This window comes from Lathyrus oleraceus, chromosome 7 (genome assembly GCF_024323335.1).
Source record: "Lathyrus oleraceus cultivar Zhongwan6 chromosome 7, CAAS_Psat_ZW6_1.0, whole genome shotgun sequence".
In the NCBI taxonomy this organism is placed as follows: Eukaryota; Viridiplantae; Streptophyta; class Magnoliopsida; order Fabales; family Fabaceae; genus Lathyrus; species Lathyrus oleraceus.
Genome location: NC_066585.1, coordinates 30,989,212 through 31,005,748, shown reverse-complemented (window position 1 = coordinate 31,005,748; position 16,537 = coordinate 30,989,212). Strand labels below are relative to the sequence as shown.

Sequence of the window (16,537 nt, the reverse complement as noted above, 5' to 3'; positions counted from 1 at the left end):
CCAAAACCATCAAGCCAACATGAGCTTTGAGCAACAATCCAAGCATCCAAGAAGCCCTACCCTAGTTCAACCATGACACCAAAACAAACATCAAATCCAAGACAACAGCACACCATAAGCCTACTGCAATTGACCTGTAATCAAAGTCAAACCATAATTTTGTCAACATAATTCCTAATAACAATAGCAAGCTTGCATCAGGAGCCAAATTCTGCAACAACCAGAACCCTGCAAGGAGAGACTCAACCCAGTCAGTAACATGCAAACCACATTTGACACACCAACTGCTATCCTACATGTTGATTCATAGTAGGAAATCAAAACTCCTAATGAGCTCAAAATAGATTGACTACTAATATCCCTGGTTGGAAATTGAAGCCACAACACATCACAAATAGCTAAACTATAAATACCAACTATTACAATTAACAAGTTAACCCGCTGATTCAATCTCTACAAGTGATAACAGTAATTAACATTACAAGAAATAGGCTTAGATGGAGTTCAACAGAATTGGAATTAGACAAGTCACACTTAAGCTCACTTGTTACACTTTGCACCTAATCCTACTAAACAACAAGTCATTATTCAAAGGGTAACCTACAATGGCCAGTCATAAGCAAACACTTGAACTCATTCCATTCAACTAACCAACTAACCCAGTTTCTAATTCCCTAACTAACTGAGTTGTCAATTAACTCAGTGAGTTGATCCCAACAAACTCCAAGCCTACTATAATCCGAGCCTAACATCTATTTAATCATCATCATCATCATTATTTCAGCACCTTTACCTTCAAGCTCAAATTCTCTCTGAATCATCTCCCTCTCACACTCAAAGCTCAATTTCTAAACTCCATTGAAACTTCACATTGAAGCTTCAAGAAGAAAGAGCTTAGCCACTCAGAAATCTCAATTCGATCATACCATCAAGATTCAGAAAAAGAAGAATTGGTTTAGAAGAGAAGAAAAATTTGAAGAAGAGAAATACAAGGTCGTACTTGTTAAACAAGTGATTCTTCGTCTTCATCTTCTCTGATAAACACTCGTGGAGCAAGTCCCAGCTTCGGAGGTCTGCCCATCTTCATTATTTCTTCGCATTCTGATTGCCATACTGCACCTTACATCAAGCTGATGCAAAGCCCTAACATAAGGAGCTTTGAATATTGTTCATGGACGTGTAATTTGGGATTGAGTTCTTAGGGTTCTTGAGGACTTTGTTTCGGATATGGACCTAGGCTAAAATTTAGGGGAATTAGAGGATGGATTCATGATCAGGAGGTGGAGACGGAGATTAAGATAGCTCCAATTTTCATTTGTGGTGCCCACCGCCGCCAGAAGCAATTTCCGGCGTCGTGGCCCACGGTGGAAGTTAGGCGCAAGTGGTCTGAGGATGGCCATGAGTGAGCGCGCGTATAAGTCATTCAAAATTTATTGACCATTTGCCAAGTCAAGATCCCCTTTATTGGGTTGCTTCTGGATAGGCTTGGTTCATCCAAGCCTAATGAGAAATTGTTGTCTCACACCAGTTTTTGCTCCTACACCCCCTGACTAGAAACAAATGCATTGGGCTTGCCTTGAAGGCCCATGCGCCAGAATTCATGCTTTCCCTCCTGCTTTCAGGGCCTGCACCCCCTTTGGTCCACTTTCTTTATTTGCCATTTATTTCTTTTTTAATCTTGTTTTGTCATTTTTATTAATTGTTTTTTAACCTTTTAATTTTTGTTAACTAGGCTAATTAGAATTTTAAAATTAGGTATTTATTTGTTTAAAATTTAGAAATATTTAGGTTTAGTTTCTAGTTAGAGATTAATTAACTATAAACATGATTAAATCATAATTAGACATTAGGATAAAAATTGATTAATTGGATTAATTTGTCTTGATTAGAAATAATTAGGATGATTAGCCTTTAATTAAAATTAGTCCTAGTTTAATTTTCAAATTGGACATACCATGTAAAATGACCTTTTTACTCTTTTAGGTTTTATTTTGGTTTTTCAACCATAGAAATGCATGATCCCCTAGGGTTAATCTTGACATAGAATTTCAATCAAGTTCCAACAATTACATGATCCCTTAGGATAATTTGTAACAAAACTCTAACTACTAGATTAGGATTAATCATAGTTTTCAAACCAATTCTAACCCTCGATTCAAGTTGATTAAAAGTAATTTTGATCAACTAAATCCTTTGATCTTTTATAATCCCACAATCTAATTGGAGTGACCAAAAGACCCTTGGCCACTTAATAAGACTTTTTCCGTGTGGAGCTCGACGCCTTAACTCAGACTCAAATCAAGGCATCCTCGGTCATACCAAGAAGTGGATCATACAAAGGCATATCAAAGGTGATTCTTCAAGAGCTTGTTAAATCAAAGTTAGAATTAAGTGGCGTGGGCCTTAAGCAATAAAGAATGATTGAGAGTGGAGAATTCCATTAACTTATTTTGAGTATCTTTGGGTACGGAACGCTTGACACAATTGCTGATCGTATTCAACTTTATTCATAGACTTTAGCACAACTCAAATCATATGATTGGCAAGTCTCTCTTTACAAAGTAGCAGTTCAACAAATTAAGGACTCCACCAACAACTTATCAATCATAACTCAAGTTGTACGACACGAGCCTTAATTAATATAGAATAAATGAGAGTAGAGGATTCCATTAACTCACTCTGAATATCTTTGGGTATAGGACGCTTGACCCAATTGCTCATCGTATTCACCTCTATTCCTAGACTTTAGTGCAATTCGAATCGAATGATTGATAAGGTCTTCATCATTACAAGAAGCAACAAAGATTCTATGTCAGTAACTTAAAAGTTAGGATGAGAATTACATGTCATGAGCCTTATGTAGTAAAGAAGGAATGAGAATGGAGTATTCCTACCCTCATTCGGGATATTTTTGGGTACGGGACGCTTGACCCAGTTGCTCATTGTATCCATCTTTGCTCATAGACTTTAGTTTGGTTATTACCAAGTAACTATCAAGTCTATTCCATTTTCAATCAATCACTTCTTTTGCCCTAATCATCTTTTCTTTCAGCCCTAGTGGGCTGAACTACAGAAGCTCTGATTTCCTTATTCCACTATAAGGATATGTGGCCAAGAGAATTCAGATTCTTTGCGAGCTACCTTGTTTATTAATCAATCATTCTTCATTCGTTCAATCAATACCATCTTTTTGAGATCAAATATACTTCTCCTTGGACTCCATGTACATCCTTTTAGGATAATATAACGGTTGTCCACCTCATGAATCAAGAGTTGTTTTGATCGTCCACAAACATTTAATTCATTCTTTTTGGCTATGACACTTGTTTACTCTTCGGTTCAGAGTCTATCACTTTCATGGATCCAAGATACTATTCTTATTTGATCTCAAACCGTTTCTTCCCCAGCTAGTGATATACTATTCCTTGTACCTAACAATACTTTCGTTGGGCCCCGCATATACCCTTTTAGGACGATATAGCGGCAACCATCTTATGAATTGAGAGTTGTTTCGATCGTACCCAAACATTTAATTCACCTTGTTTTTGGCTATACCATATAGTGGCAGCCCGACTAGTCCACATATCGGTCAATGCCAATTTTACTCTTTGGTTCCAAGTTCACTTTCCATTTGTGGGTTCCCTTGATACCGTTATGTTGGTGCAAGTTATACTTTTCATCACTTTCAAACTCTTTCCTTTGTTTCGTGGTTCCACGAACTACGATTGCTCTAATTTTCTCATTGCACGATTAGAACACGTAGGCACGAGGATATGAATCCTTGGCGAGCATACTCCTAATTATTCCTCCTTCCGTCTTAGGGCATCATTCATGTCGTTCATGATTCATTCTCTACCTTCAATCATAAACCGCTCACCCAGTGACATACTATTCCTTTGAGACCGAAATACAGTCTTCTTTGGAATTCCATATACACCCTTTTAGGGTGATATAGCGGTAGTCCGCATTTGTACCTAGAGTTGTTTGGCTCGTACCCAAACATTTAATTCCTTCTTTTTCTAAGACGATATTTCCCTCTATGGTACAAATTCCATTTCTCCCATGGATTTCAATACACCTTTCTATGACTTCGGTCATTTCATCTTGTTCATCTCCATGATACATTCGTATTCTACCTTCATTGACTTCATGTGATATACTTGTTATCTTTGAGCCAAGTACATTATCCCTTTGAGCTCCATCTTATATGACTTTGTGAACCAATAGTTGTTTGGGTCGTACCCAAACACTTAATTCTCCTTATTTTCGGCTATACCATATAGTGGTAGCCCGACTAGTCCACATATCGGTCAACACCATTTTTACTCTTGGGTTCATATTTCACCCCTTGTTGGAGTTCAAAACACAACCCTTTGGTTCAGACCATACTTTGATCACACTTCTTTTCACCTCCTACCACTAGTTCTATGAACTACGAGGCTCTGAATTCTTCATTGCATTATAAGGATACGTAGACATGAAGGTCCTAATCCTTAATGAGCAGTTTATTTATTTCTTTTCCTTTTCCCTTATTCTTTTGCGAGTAATCTTCAGATATCACACTTATTCGAGCAAGAGCAATCACAACGGTTCTCATGGAGTACCATGGATGTTAGGGGTGCTAATACCTTCCCCTTGCATAACCGACTTCCTTACCCAACATATTTCTTTCCCTCGAGTTTTATCGATATTTTCCCTTTCCTTCGAGAATCAATAAAGTTCGATGGCGACTCTGTTGTATGTTCGAACGTGCGATACGTTCGGGTATATTTCCGCTAGTTTCACCTTCCACCATAGTTGTGATAGTTTCCTCTACATTTTTTCATGGACCATTTTCCCTTCATCTTCATGTCTTTTCCAACTAAATGGCGTTGCAAAGAAATTTTAGCCTTTGCTTTGTCAACATTCATCTCCTTCATCATCTTCTCATGAGCCTCAAGAGATCTTTGCAACTCTTATTTGCTCACGGTTGAAAGTTTCTTGGACTCTTCAATCGCAACCATTACGTTACCGAATCTTGATGTTAAAGATCTCAAGATTTTACCAACCACATACTGCTTAGTGATGGTCTCTCTACATAATCTCACTTGATTAATCAATCTTGTGATTCTTGAAGTAAATTCACTAATAGTTTCCTTCTCTTCCATCTGAATTAATTCCAGCTGCCTCTCGTGAGTTTGTAACCTCACCACTTTTTCCTTATCAGCTCATGCATAAATTTTCTGCAAGATTTCCTAAGTTTCCTTTGAGGATATGCAGTCACCATTCTCAAAGTTATCAACATCAACACATTGATGAATGAGATGCAAACCTTTTAAATCTTTCATCTTTTCTTCCATGTGTGCAGTTCTTTATGCAGCTATTGCACCTTCTACAAGTGGATTAACACCATATTTGATCACTTCAAGAACATCGTAATAACCAAATTGCACCTTCATCTGTCTGCACCACTTGCCATAAGTCTTCGCATCGAGAATTGAGACATTTGCAGGGATATGTTCATTTGAGATGACAAAATCATTTTCGTACACTACGTGTTCGATCAAAGAACCAGACTCTTGATGTCAAATATTGGCTAAAAACCCTTATCACAAGGTAAATGATGAACAAGAGAATAATCGAAACATTGAAAAAACTAGAGAGAATTAAGGTCTAAATGGATAATGTCTCATTAACAACCCAACATGGACTATATATACAACAATACAAAAAAGTGTCCAACTAACCAACTAAAATATTAAAAAAAAAATTCAACCATATAATCGATTACATCAAACCTGTAACCAGTTACAAAAAAACTACTTCAAAATTATTAAAAATAAGAGAGTGATAACCTAATACACCAATATTGACACAAAAATAAATGAACTCACGGGTAGTACTAGACCAAACAAACAAGACAACAACAAAAGAAAAAGTGACATAAACCAAAACAAACAAAATAACTTAACAACAACATTTTTATAAACAAAAAGTGCAACCTGTCCTATGGTTTACAATTTAGATTGTTCATCTCTCTTAATCTTTGTCCATGCTATATCACAAGATAGATGCACCCGTGACCTATCTCTCTGTCAATGATTCTCTGATTCAACTTCACTCCAATGGCCCCACACATAATAAACAAGTACCAAATAACATAACATATAGTATATATAAAACCATAACACAAACCAATTCCAAACCAAAATTTTCTTATATGTTTGTTACATTCTTTCTCTCTAAAATAACATGTCAAACATGAATCCAATTTTCTATGTTTTAGTACTTGCTCTTGTTCTACAAAATCCTATTGAAACACAATGTCACACCAAAGGCCTTCGACCAAAACCTTATAATGGAAATGGAACCTCTCCAAACATGACCAAAGTTCAAGAATCAGAACAACAGTTCATGAAATGGGTGATATTTGTTGGTGGTCTCAAACACACAGTTTTCCGAACAGCGAAAAACAAGCTTTTTCCTTCTTACACTTTGAATGTCTATAAGAATTCCAAAAAAGGAGGCTTCTCATCGATTCAATCAGCCATTGATTCTCTTCCGTTCATCAACCTAGTTAGAGTCGTCATTAAGGTTCACGAAGGTGTTTACACGTAAGTACTAATTCATATTTATCAAGATTATACAGTAATAACAGACAAACGGATAATAAACTGCGCTGCTACCTGTATCTATAATTGTTTTTGTTATTCTTATTCTAATAGAATAATAATTCTGTCGCATTCTGTTTGTTGTTTTTTGTTAATATACAGAGAGAAAGTTTATATTCCGCCATTAAAATCATTCATAACAATACAAGGAGCAGGTGCAGATAAAACAATTGTTCAATGGGGTGACACTGCTCAAACACCTAATCCTGCTGCAAAAGGACAAACATTAGGAACATATGGTTCTGCAACTTTTGCTGTTAATTCACCTTATTTCATTGCTAAGAACATCACATTCAAAGTAAGTAACAAAAAAAAAACAATTCTCATTATTAAATTAATTCCTTAGTTTCTTTCATGTTCCTTAAAATTCCTGTCTGTTTGTGTTTTTTGTTATAGAACACTGCTCCAATTCCAGCACCAGGAGCAGTTGGAAAACAAGGTGTGGCATTGAGGATTTCAGCTGATAATGCAATGTTTCTTGGATGCAAATTTTTAGGAGCACAAGATACACTCTATGATCATCTTGGTAGACATTATTACAAAGATTGTTATATTGAAGGCTCTGTTGATTTCATATTCGGCAATGCTCTCTCTCTTTTTGAGGTAACTAGTTTCATCTTCAACTATCTCTGTATCAGAGACACCTCTCTAAACAAATGTGTGTTTGTATCTTATACGATTTAACTATTTTTATATCCCTACACCTCTAAACAAATATGTGTTTGATGGTGTCAGACTATGTACCAGTGACACCTCTACACAAATATGTGTCCGTGTCTGATACATCTCAACTATCTCTGTATCACTAACATCTTTAGACAAATATGTGTCTGGTGTCTGACACATGTCAGACGTATGATTATGTCGATGTGTCTCTGTATTAGAGTTTCTTAGTAGTGGATTTAGTTGGTAAAATAGTTGTTGATGTATATATTATGTAGGGTTGTCACGTGCATGCGATAGCAGAGAATACAGGGGCAGTAACAGCACAAGGAAGGAGCAGTATATTGGAAGACACGGGATTCTCATTTGTACACTGTAAGGTCACGGGATCAGGGGCACTATACCTTGGAAGGGCTTGGGGTCCTTTTTCTAGAGTTGTCTTTGCTTATACATACATGGACAATATCATCATTCCCAAAGGATGGTATAATTGGGGTGATCCCAATCGTGAAATGTAAGTCCATCATCATATCTCTTTTTCTTTTTCACATTCTCATTCACATGCTTACAATATCTATACTCATATTCACACGTGTTGGCTAGTGTGAATTTGCGCAATTTTATGCATCAATTAATTACATCCGTTGATATGAGATTTGATGTCCAACCGATTTTTACTTAGTCAATTTTATGTAGTAACATAATCTTAACCATTGATTTAAATTGAACGTCTACGTTTTATCGTTACAACATTTTTTTTATCACAAAAAAAAAGTAACTTTATGTGTGATAATTAAATAATCATGCCCTTTTTAGGTCAATAATATAAATTTAGGTAATATGATTTGAATTGTTTGAATTAATTTATTCAACCGATAAATATCAATATTATTAGACCGGACATCTTATCTCGATTCAAACAAGAGACCTTGGAACTATATGCATGACTCTTTCGGTTGTTTTGCATTTCGTTTAAAAAATGATTTGACTAGTATAGGGATTGTTCGTAGTATAGTTATGTTATAGAATCCAATCGAACTGAATTGAAGTATAGTTAAAGACTATCCAAACCAAATCTAACCGTTTTAATTTACCCATAACCGAATCAAACTAAAATTATTGATCTAGTGTAATCTAGTATTTGAAACGCTTAATCGTTATACTTTCTTTTGAAGTTTTTTAAACTTGTCTTTAACATTTTTGGTTTGAATTTTGGTTTGAGATTTGATTTTTAAAGTGATTCTGCAATCTATTTCAATTTACTAATCAAATATAACGGTTTAGTTGCTTTAACTTCAACTTAATTCAATTTGACAGTTTGATTCGACTGGATGGATTTTTTTAATAGTCCCATCTATGGGTGGCAAACGGACATGCCCGCCCCGTTTAGGCCCGTTCCGCAAAATCCCGTAAAAAAACGGGACGGGACGGAGCGGTTATAGTTGAGGATGTGAGCCTAAAATTTAGATCCGTCCCGTAAAAAAGTGAGGGCGGGGCGGAAAAAACCTGCGGGCACTATACTTTTTAAGCTTAAATATGTAAAAATTTATGTAAATACACGTGCCCGCAAATGCCCGCGAAAAAAACGGGGCGGAGCGGGACAAACACATTTGAGGGTGAGGGCCTAAATCTTTGGTCCGCCCCGCACAAAAGTGCGGGCAAAACGGGCATGCCCAGCGGACCGAGCCCGTTTTGCCACCCCTCCCACCCAATATATGATGTGTGTGGACTAATCTTAAATCAGATTTTTTATTGATGCCAAAGATTCTGTTTATAAATTTTATTTTAACTCACAAACACCGAGTTTGTTAAATTTGACGTCATCATCGTATTCAAATTTAAAATCTCAAAGTTGCGTCCCCGGATTTATAGTAATTATTATCAGTTTCATCTTCCAAAAAAATCCAATGTCAAAGATTCAAGATCACATTAAAAATGAGTAAATATATAATTGAAATACTTTCCCAAACCTCATTGCTTTTATACCAATTGACATACACACCAATCAATCTTTCCGGAGTCAGCTTCCATCTTACTATAAATATGAATAAGAATCTCTTCAATCAAATAGAGCAAAACCTATATTAGATACCTACTTAATAAAAGTTACATACAACCATAAAGAAAAGAAACCACTACCTTACATGAATTCCCACTATAAAGCAATATGCAAATCCATGTGTTATCTTCCAATACACAAAGTGCTAAAAAAAACTTGTCACCAAACTACTTGTTTGGTTTGTTTATAATATATAGTAACTATATAGATACATTAGCATGCGCATGTGAGTGCGTTTTATAATTATTTTGTTGGTGTATTTTTGTTCTTTTGGGTCCACTATTAACACCCCTACTATATAGGACTGTATTCTATGGACAATACAAATGCACAGGAGCAGGAGCAAGCTATGCAGGGAGAGTATCATGGTCAAGGGAACTCACTGATGAAGAAGCTAAACCTTTTATTTCACTTAGCTATATTGATGGCTCTGAATGGATTAATTCTTTCTTTTGAGTTTAGAGAAAATTTACTTTGTTTTCTCTTGTCACAAATATTTTTATGTATAAATTTAATAATAATAATAACAATAATAATAATAATAATAATAATAATAATATTTTGATAGGTTTGTTGGAAAAAAATTGATAGTCCCTTTTGGATTTTGCATTATATTCCAGTACTAAGAGAAAAAAATTCAACAATGAGGTTTGGTAATACTTCATTAGCATTTTAGGAATGTTTTTACTTTGTTTTCTCTAACTAAAAAAAGATATAAAAAAAAGTGAATATGTGTTAAAAAGAGATGTCAAAGTTTAACTTAAACATTCGATAACTCCTTATAAAAGAAATTTTAAAAAATCAATCTAACAATTGAATTTTATTTTGTTGGAAATTTATCAATTTTTCTTTAAGAAATTTACCAAAATCTATAGAGAATTTCGAACCAAATCTTGATGAACAAGATTCAATTACACTGATCAAAATCTCTCTTGTTCTTCACTCTTCACTCGAGTGAATCAACCAACCTTAGTTGTAAGATTTCGCTTCACAATGGTAATGAAAAGAAACAAAACTGAATTGTGGAAGAAATAAAGATTGGGGTTTTTGAATAAGGAAGAAGAAGAAGAAGAAATTTATGCAAAGTAACTCTCTACTCTCAAACTTAGATTTTATTCAACTGTACAACTGCAGTTATGTTGTTGTTCTATTACAGTCAATAAAGGTTACTGCCTATTTATAGATTTTGAGTTTGTTTGCTCCTCAAACAAAGCCCAAATATCTAATTATGCCAACATTGCAAAATTGGGCCTAAGTAAAAATTCATGTCGAAGATAACTCCCCGACACTTCAACACCTAGGTGTTTCGACAACAACATGCTTCGACACCATGAATTACATTCTCAACACACCACCTAATTCATTGTGTCTCAGCTATCTAAATTCGTCATAGACCTTAACTTCTTAAACACTTCGACCTACACTTCTTTCGTAATAATATATGCAATCTGATTCTCAATTCTGCATTTTTCCAAGCAATGTTTTAAAAACCGGACCGGAGATTGAACCGATGAAACTTGCGGTTTAAAGTTCAATTGGTTCAACCGGTTAAACCTACAATCGAACCGTTTATTAAATAAACTAATAATATAAAATTAAATTTCATAAATATGTCACACATAATCATATATTCACAACTTAATAAAATAATTATTTAAAAAATTCATTAAAAATTTAATACAACAATATCGATAATACATATAATAACATAACATAGTTCTAGACTTCATTTTAATATTCATTTAAGAATAATTGGACCAAATTAAAGAATTATAATAAACTAAGTTAAATTAATTCAAACCAAAATTAAAATAATAGAATATAATAACTAAAATAATATTCAAATAATTAAGAATATATAAATTAAATAAGATAAAATACCAAGAATAAATAATATAATATAATATAATTTATTAAAAAAACGAATTTGAGTTGAACTACGACAAATAAATCTTAATCGACAACAAAAAACAATATTGACTTGAACGATAATCAATATTGAATTGGATATCGTGACTACGTTTGAAATGGACAGTGTGATGATGATGGAGTATGGTTGAAAGGAAAACTATAATGGAATGACAAAACTTAGAAGTTCGTATGGTTATAAAAAAAATACGGATTTTTTTGTGATTGAGAATGTAGGTTAAATTTTGATATTGACATATTAAAAAAAAATTAAATTAAAAAAATGGTCAATTTGATGCATTTTTTTGAACCGGACGGTTTTTTAAAACCGGCTCCGGTTCTTTGGTTCGAATGGTTTTGGACGGTTCAACCCGATTTTTTCGGTTTTACTTCGGTTTTGACCCACTAACGGTTTTGAAAGATTGACCCAACCGGATTCATCTCCGGTTCCCGGTCCAACCGGTTGAACCGGGCGGTTCGGTCTGATTTTTAAAACATTGGTTCCAAGTTCATATTCGCTTCTACTACTTGCTCTTGAAGATATTGGAACCTCATTTCAATGTGCTTGCTTCGTCCATGCACTATCGGATTCTTCTCCAGATTGATAATAGACATGTTGTCGATCTTCATGGTTATCACTCCATGATTCTTCCCTGTAATCTCTTCGAACAAATGCACCATCCAAGTTGCTTGACATGCACAAAGAGAAACAACCATGTACTCTACTTCACACACCGACAATGTTACTACTGGTTCTTTTCTCGAACTCCAAGCAATTGGTGCACCACCTAGCGTAAATACATAACTAGTTGTGGATTTTTTATCATCGGTATCACTACACCAACATGAGTCGGTGTATCCCACTGGCCTGCATTATTTTCTTTCATCAGCTGCAGGAAACAAAATGCCATAGTCGATAGTTCCTTTCAAATACCTTAGTATCCTCTTCGTCGTTGCTAGGTGTGATACCTTTGGCTTCTCCATGAATCTACTCACCATACCCACATAGTATGCTAGATCATACCTTGTGTGATAAAGGTATCGAAGTGCTCCAATGAGTCTTATGTACTACGTTGGATAAACATCATCTTCATATGTTTATTTTGACAATTGCAATCTGGACTCAGCTGGAGTCGAAGTTGGGTTGCAACCTTGCATCTTAAATCTCTTGAGTATTTCCCTTGCATATCTTCTTTGGTGCATAATCAAGCCTCTACTAATCTTGTAGAATTCGATACCAAGGAAGTATGAGAGACTTTCTCAAGTCTGAAATTTCAAACTCCTTACTTAAGGCATGTTTGAAGTCTGCGATCTCCTTCTTGCAACTTCCTGTTATCGAAAAGTCATTGACATAGAGACATAGTATAAGCAACTCATTATTTCTTCTTCTTCTTACATATACTCCATGCTCAGTTGTACACTTCACAAATTCCTTCTCCCTTAGGAAATTGTCTATCTTCTTATTCTAAGCTCTTGGAGCTTGCTTAAGTCCATATAGGGTTTTATGCAGCCTGTATACCTTACTTTCTTCGCCATATTTCACAAATCCAACTGGTTGTGCAACATAAACTTCTTTATCTAACGGACCATTCAGGAATACATATTTCACATCCATCTGACATATGTGTTAGTTGTTCATGTTTGTTAGACCAATAACCAACCTGATCGTTTCAATTCTAGCCACATGTGCGAAAACTTCATTGAAGTCGATTCCTTCCTTCTAAAGACATCCTTTCGCCACAAGTCTTGCCTTGTGTCGAGTTACTTCACCTTTGGGACTCAGCACACTTCAATTCACATCGATTGCCTTCTTTCGTTGAGGCAATTCGACAAGTCACCAAGTGTTGTTGACTTCAATGGACTCCATTTCTTCATTCATTGCTTTCACCCACTTCAAATCCCCTAATGCTTCAGCTGCATTGGTTCAAAATATGCATAGAAAGCATAATGTACCATCTCACCTTCATCATTGACCACATCATTTGATGTAATCACACAATCATGTAACCTTGCAGGCATGTGTCTTGTCCTTTGTGGTATGCTTGTTGTAAGACCCCAATTTTGGCCCTAAGATCCCTCATGGCCCATATCATCTCATATCATAGCCTCAAGGATCATTGCATGCCTTTGCTTCCCTCCTAGTGGGTAGGTTGCCTTGTGTGTGTGGTTCTTGATCACCAAGCATGTTTTGCACTTGTATATTGTTGCTTTTCATATGTTTATCATCCAAAAAGTACAAAAATATTGTCAGTCTAACCTTGTTGCTTGCAGTTGAAGCAATTATCAGCAATTAGGTCAAAGACAGCCAACAGTCAGTCAAAGCAATGGATGATGGCCATTCTTGCAGAATTTGGGCACCATGACCAATAATCAAGAGTTCACACAACTTGGGACATCATTGGAAATCAAGGTCTCAAGGAATTAGGGTCTGGAATTCATCAGAAGTGGTTCAATCATGCAAAACCCTAGAAAAGTCAACAGAAAGTCAAACTTGGTCAACTGGCCATTTAATCAGTGATTTGATGGATGGAATTGATTTGAAGGAGTTCATTCATGTCTATACAAGCCTCATATGTCATGTCCAACCTCATCATGGAAGAATTTGAAGTCAAACGGAAATTTCCCAAAATGGAAACTGGGCCTGTAACTGAAACCTGCCATAAATGGAAAGTCTTGATCCTCAAACCTACATTTTGATACAAGCTTCAAATGAATTTTTGCCCAACATGAAAGTTGAAGATCTTGTTCTCCCATTTCCAAAAAGTCCTAGAACTCTCAATTCCCATGTGTGGTTGGCAAGTTATGATCGAATCGATTTCAGAAAATCTTGAACTTCAGAGGGCCATATCTCCCAAACCGTTTGGCCAATTTTGGTGGGGTTTTTTCCTACAAGTCACATTTGATCCCCTCTTTCCAAAAATATAAATTTCATGTGCCAAAACTTCACCAATCAAAATGGCATATTTTGACATTTCTCATTTAAATGCAAGTTTGACCAAGAGTTGACTTTTTGATATAAACATTTTTTCAACATTTGGCCAATTGGGAAAGCTCAGAAATGTCATTTTAAGTGTGTTTGCAAAGTCAAAATGTGCAGTACATAAGGCCATTGCTTGGTTGCTTGAATTGTAAGAAAGGTACAATTTCACCCATGCTCTCCATGCCTACATTTGAACCATGCCTTGGTACCTTCAAACAGAAATTAGCAAGCCATTTCTCTGTCATTTGAAGCCTCACTTGCAGCCTAAAATTAACAGCAAAACAAGAAGCCATTCCTTGCTTGCTTAAATTTTGGAAAGGACACTTCCACTCCATACTTCCAACAATGCCTTATACCAAACAGCAAACTTATGATGAATTTTCTGTCAACATAGGACAGTAGCAGCATACCACAATCACCTTCACTCTTTCTCCAACCATGCTCTTATCTTGCTTGGCACACTTTTCTGTCAAAAACCTGGCCAAACCACAAAGGAGATAGGACAGCAAAATTTCAAAACCTCACTTTTCTGTCATAAGAAACTTACAGCCATCACACAAGCAAAAAATTCACTGATGCTCAAAAGAAAAAACCACTTTGGCCATTGCAAACAATAAAAAGAAACAGTAGATGATAATCATTTTTCTGTCATGAAAAAACTGCAGCAAAAAGACCAACTTCCGATTTTCAAAAACACTTCATTCTTGGCCAAGGTCATTTTTGCTGTAAAAACACAAGAAGAACAAAACCTGCCTTGCAAAACTCAAAAATCCAAGAGCTGCATTCAGTTTGTTTTTGCATGTTCTGTCCAAGCATAATGAACCAAAACCTGAGCCATTTTCTGTCATACATTAAAACCTCAGTATAACAGACCAAACACTCACTCCCTCATTTTTCTCTCAAGCCTCACTTTGCCATCTCACCATTTCAAAACCTGTTTTCCACCACCATCCACAGCAGAAAAACCTTGAGCTAAAGACCACACCTTGGCATTTGAAAAGTCTATCCAAACTTCCAATAGTCCAACCTTACCTTGCAACCAACAAACACATGACCAACCAAAAGCCTCTCACCTTGCCTTGCATTTTTGTCCAAAAGCTGTCCAAACACAAGAGAACAAAACCAAGCCTTGTAACCCTGTCCTGAAAATGAACCAACTAGCAGCATCAAACACAATCAAACACATTGCAAAAAAGCACTGATCCAAAACTGCATTTTGGCCTTGCTTTGCATTTTCCACTTTTCTGCCCAAGCTTCCAAGGTAACCTAACTCTGACCCTGCTTTAAACAAGAACATCAAAAAACTGCATTCCCTGTCAAACCCTACAGTAACAGACCTCATTCATTCAAACAAAAACCTCACTTGCATTTTACCAAAAAAACACTGTCAAAACCCTTGCTGTAACTGTATCTTCCTGCCCTGTTTTCTTCAAGTCACAACAATGGTGAAATCGAGATTTGGGAGTTTCAAGCAAGTGTGAGCTGGTTTTCTTCAAGCATTCAACATTGCCAAGCATAAGAGCCACCTGTTTCAGCACAACAACCTCAAAACACCACTGCTTCCTCCATTTCTTCATAACCAAGTAAAAATCTCGATCTCTTCATTCTCTATGCTATGGTATGTTTTAGATAGCTTGTTTTGTGCTGATTTCAATGAGCTTCAAATGGTTAAAAATGGTCCAATATTCATTAAGATATGCTGATCTAAAGTTTAATGCTCATGTGTGTTTTTGCTCGAATCTTGTTTGTTTGTGTGTTTTGATGAAAATGGCTAATGGATTTATGATGTACAATGTTTAATGAGTGTATTGCCATGCTTGATTGTTGTTCCTGGGATTTTTGTTCTTGGTCGAATGCATGATATTGATGAATGCTTGCTGCAGTTTAGGAAATCCTGCCCAGAAATTTTCCTGCTTGTGTTGTTTTGTTGTTTATGTCATGAAGAACATTGTTACTACCATGCTGTTTGCTTGATGTTTGTTTATGATGATTACATGATGATGAAGTTGAATGATGAAATGCCCTGCTGCTGTTTTGAAAACCCATGAACATTGCCCAGAAAAACTCCCATGATTATTGCTGTTTAGTTGTTCTCAAATGTTGCATGAACATTGTTAACACCTTGCTGTTTGCCATACTGGTCGAATTTTGTTCTGATGCTGGTGATAACATGAATGTATGCTGTTGTTTTGAACCTTATGACCATGCCTAGAAAATCCATGAGAACTATGTTGAATGCTGTTGACTGCTTGCTGTGTGAACATTGCCAAATGCTAT

General features: G+C 35.8%; 1 protein-coding gene across 1 annotated transcript; it reads left to right on the top strand.

Moving 5' to 3' along the window:
* Positions 1-6,046: 6,046 nt before the first annotated feature.
* LOC127106573 (probable pectinesterase 53) lies at positions 6,047-9,915 on the top strand. The gene is made up of 5 exons (XM_051043856.1): positions 6,047-6,593; positions 6,753-6,948; positions 7,047-7,253; positions 7,592-7,827; positions 9,675-9,915. The coding sequence occupies exons 1-5, from the start codon at positions 6,232-6,234 to the stop codon at positions 9,826-9,828; spliced, it is 1,155 nt and encodes a 384-aa protein (XP_050899813.1). The 5' UTR covers positions 6,047-6,231; the 3' UTR covers positions 9,829-9,915.
* The last annotated feature ends 6,622 nt before the right edge of the window (positions 9,916-16,537 follow it).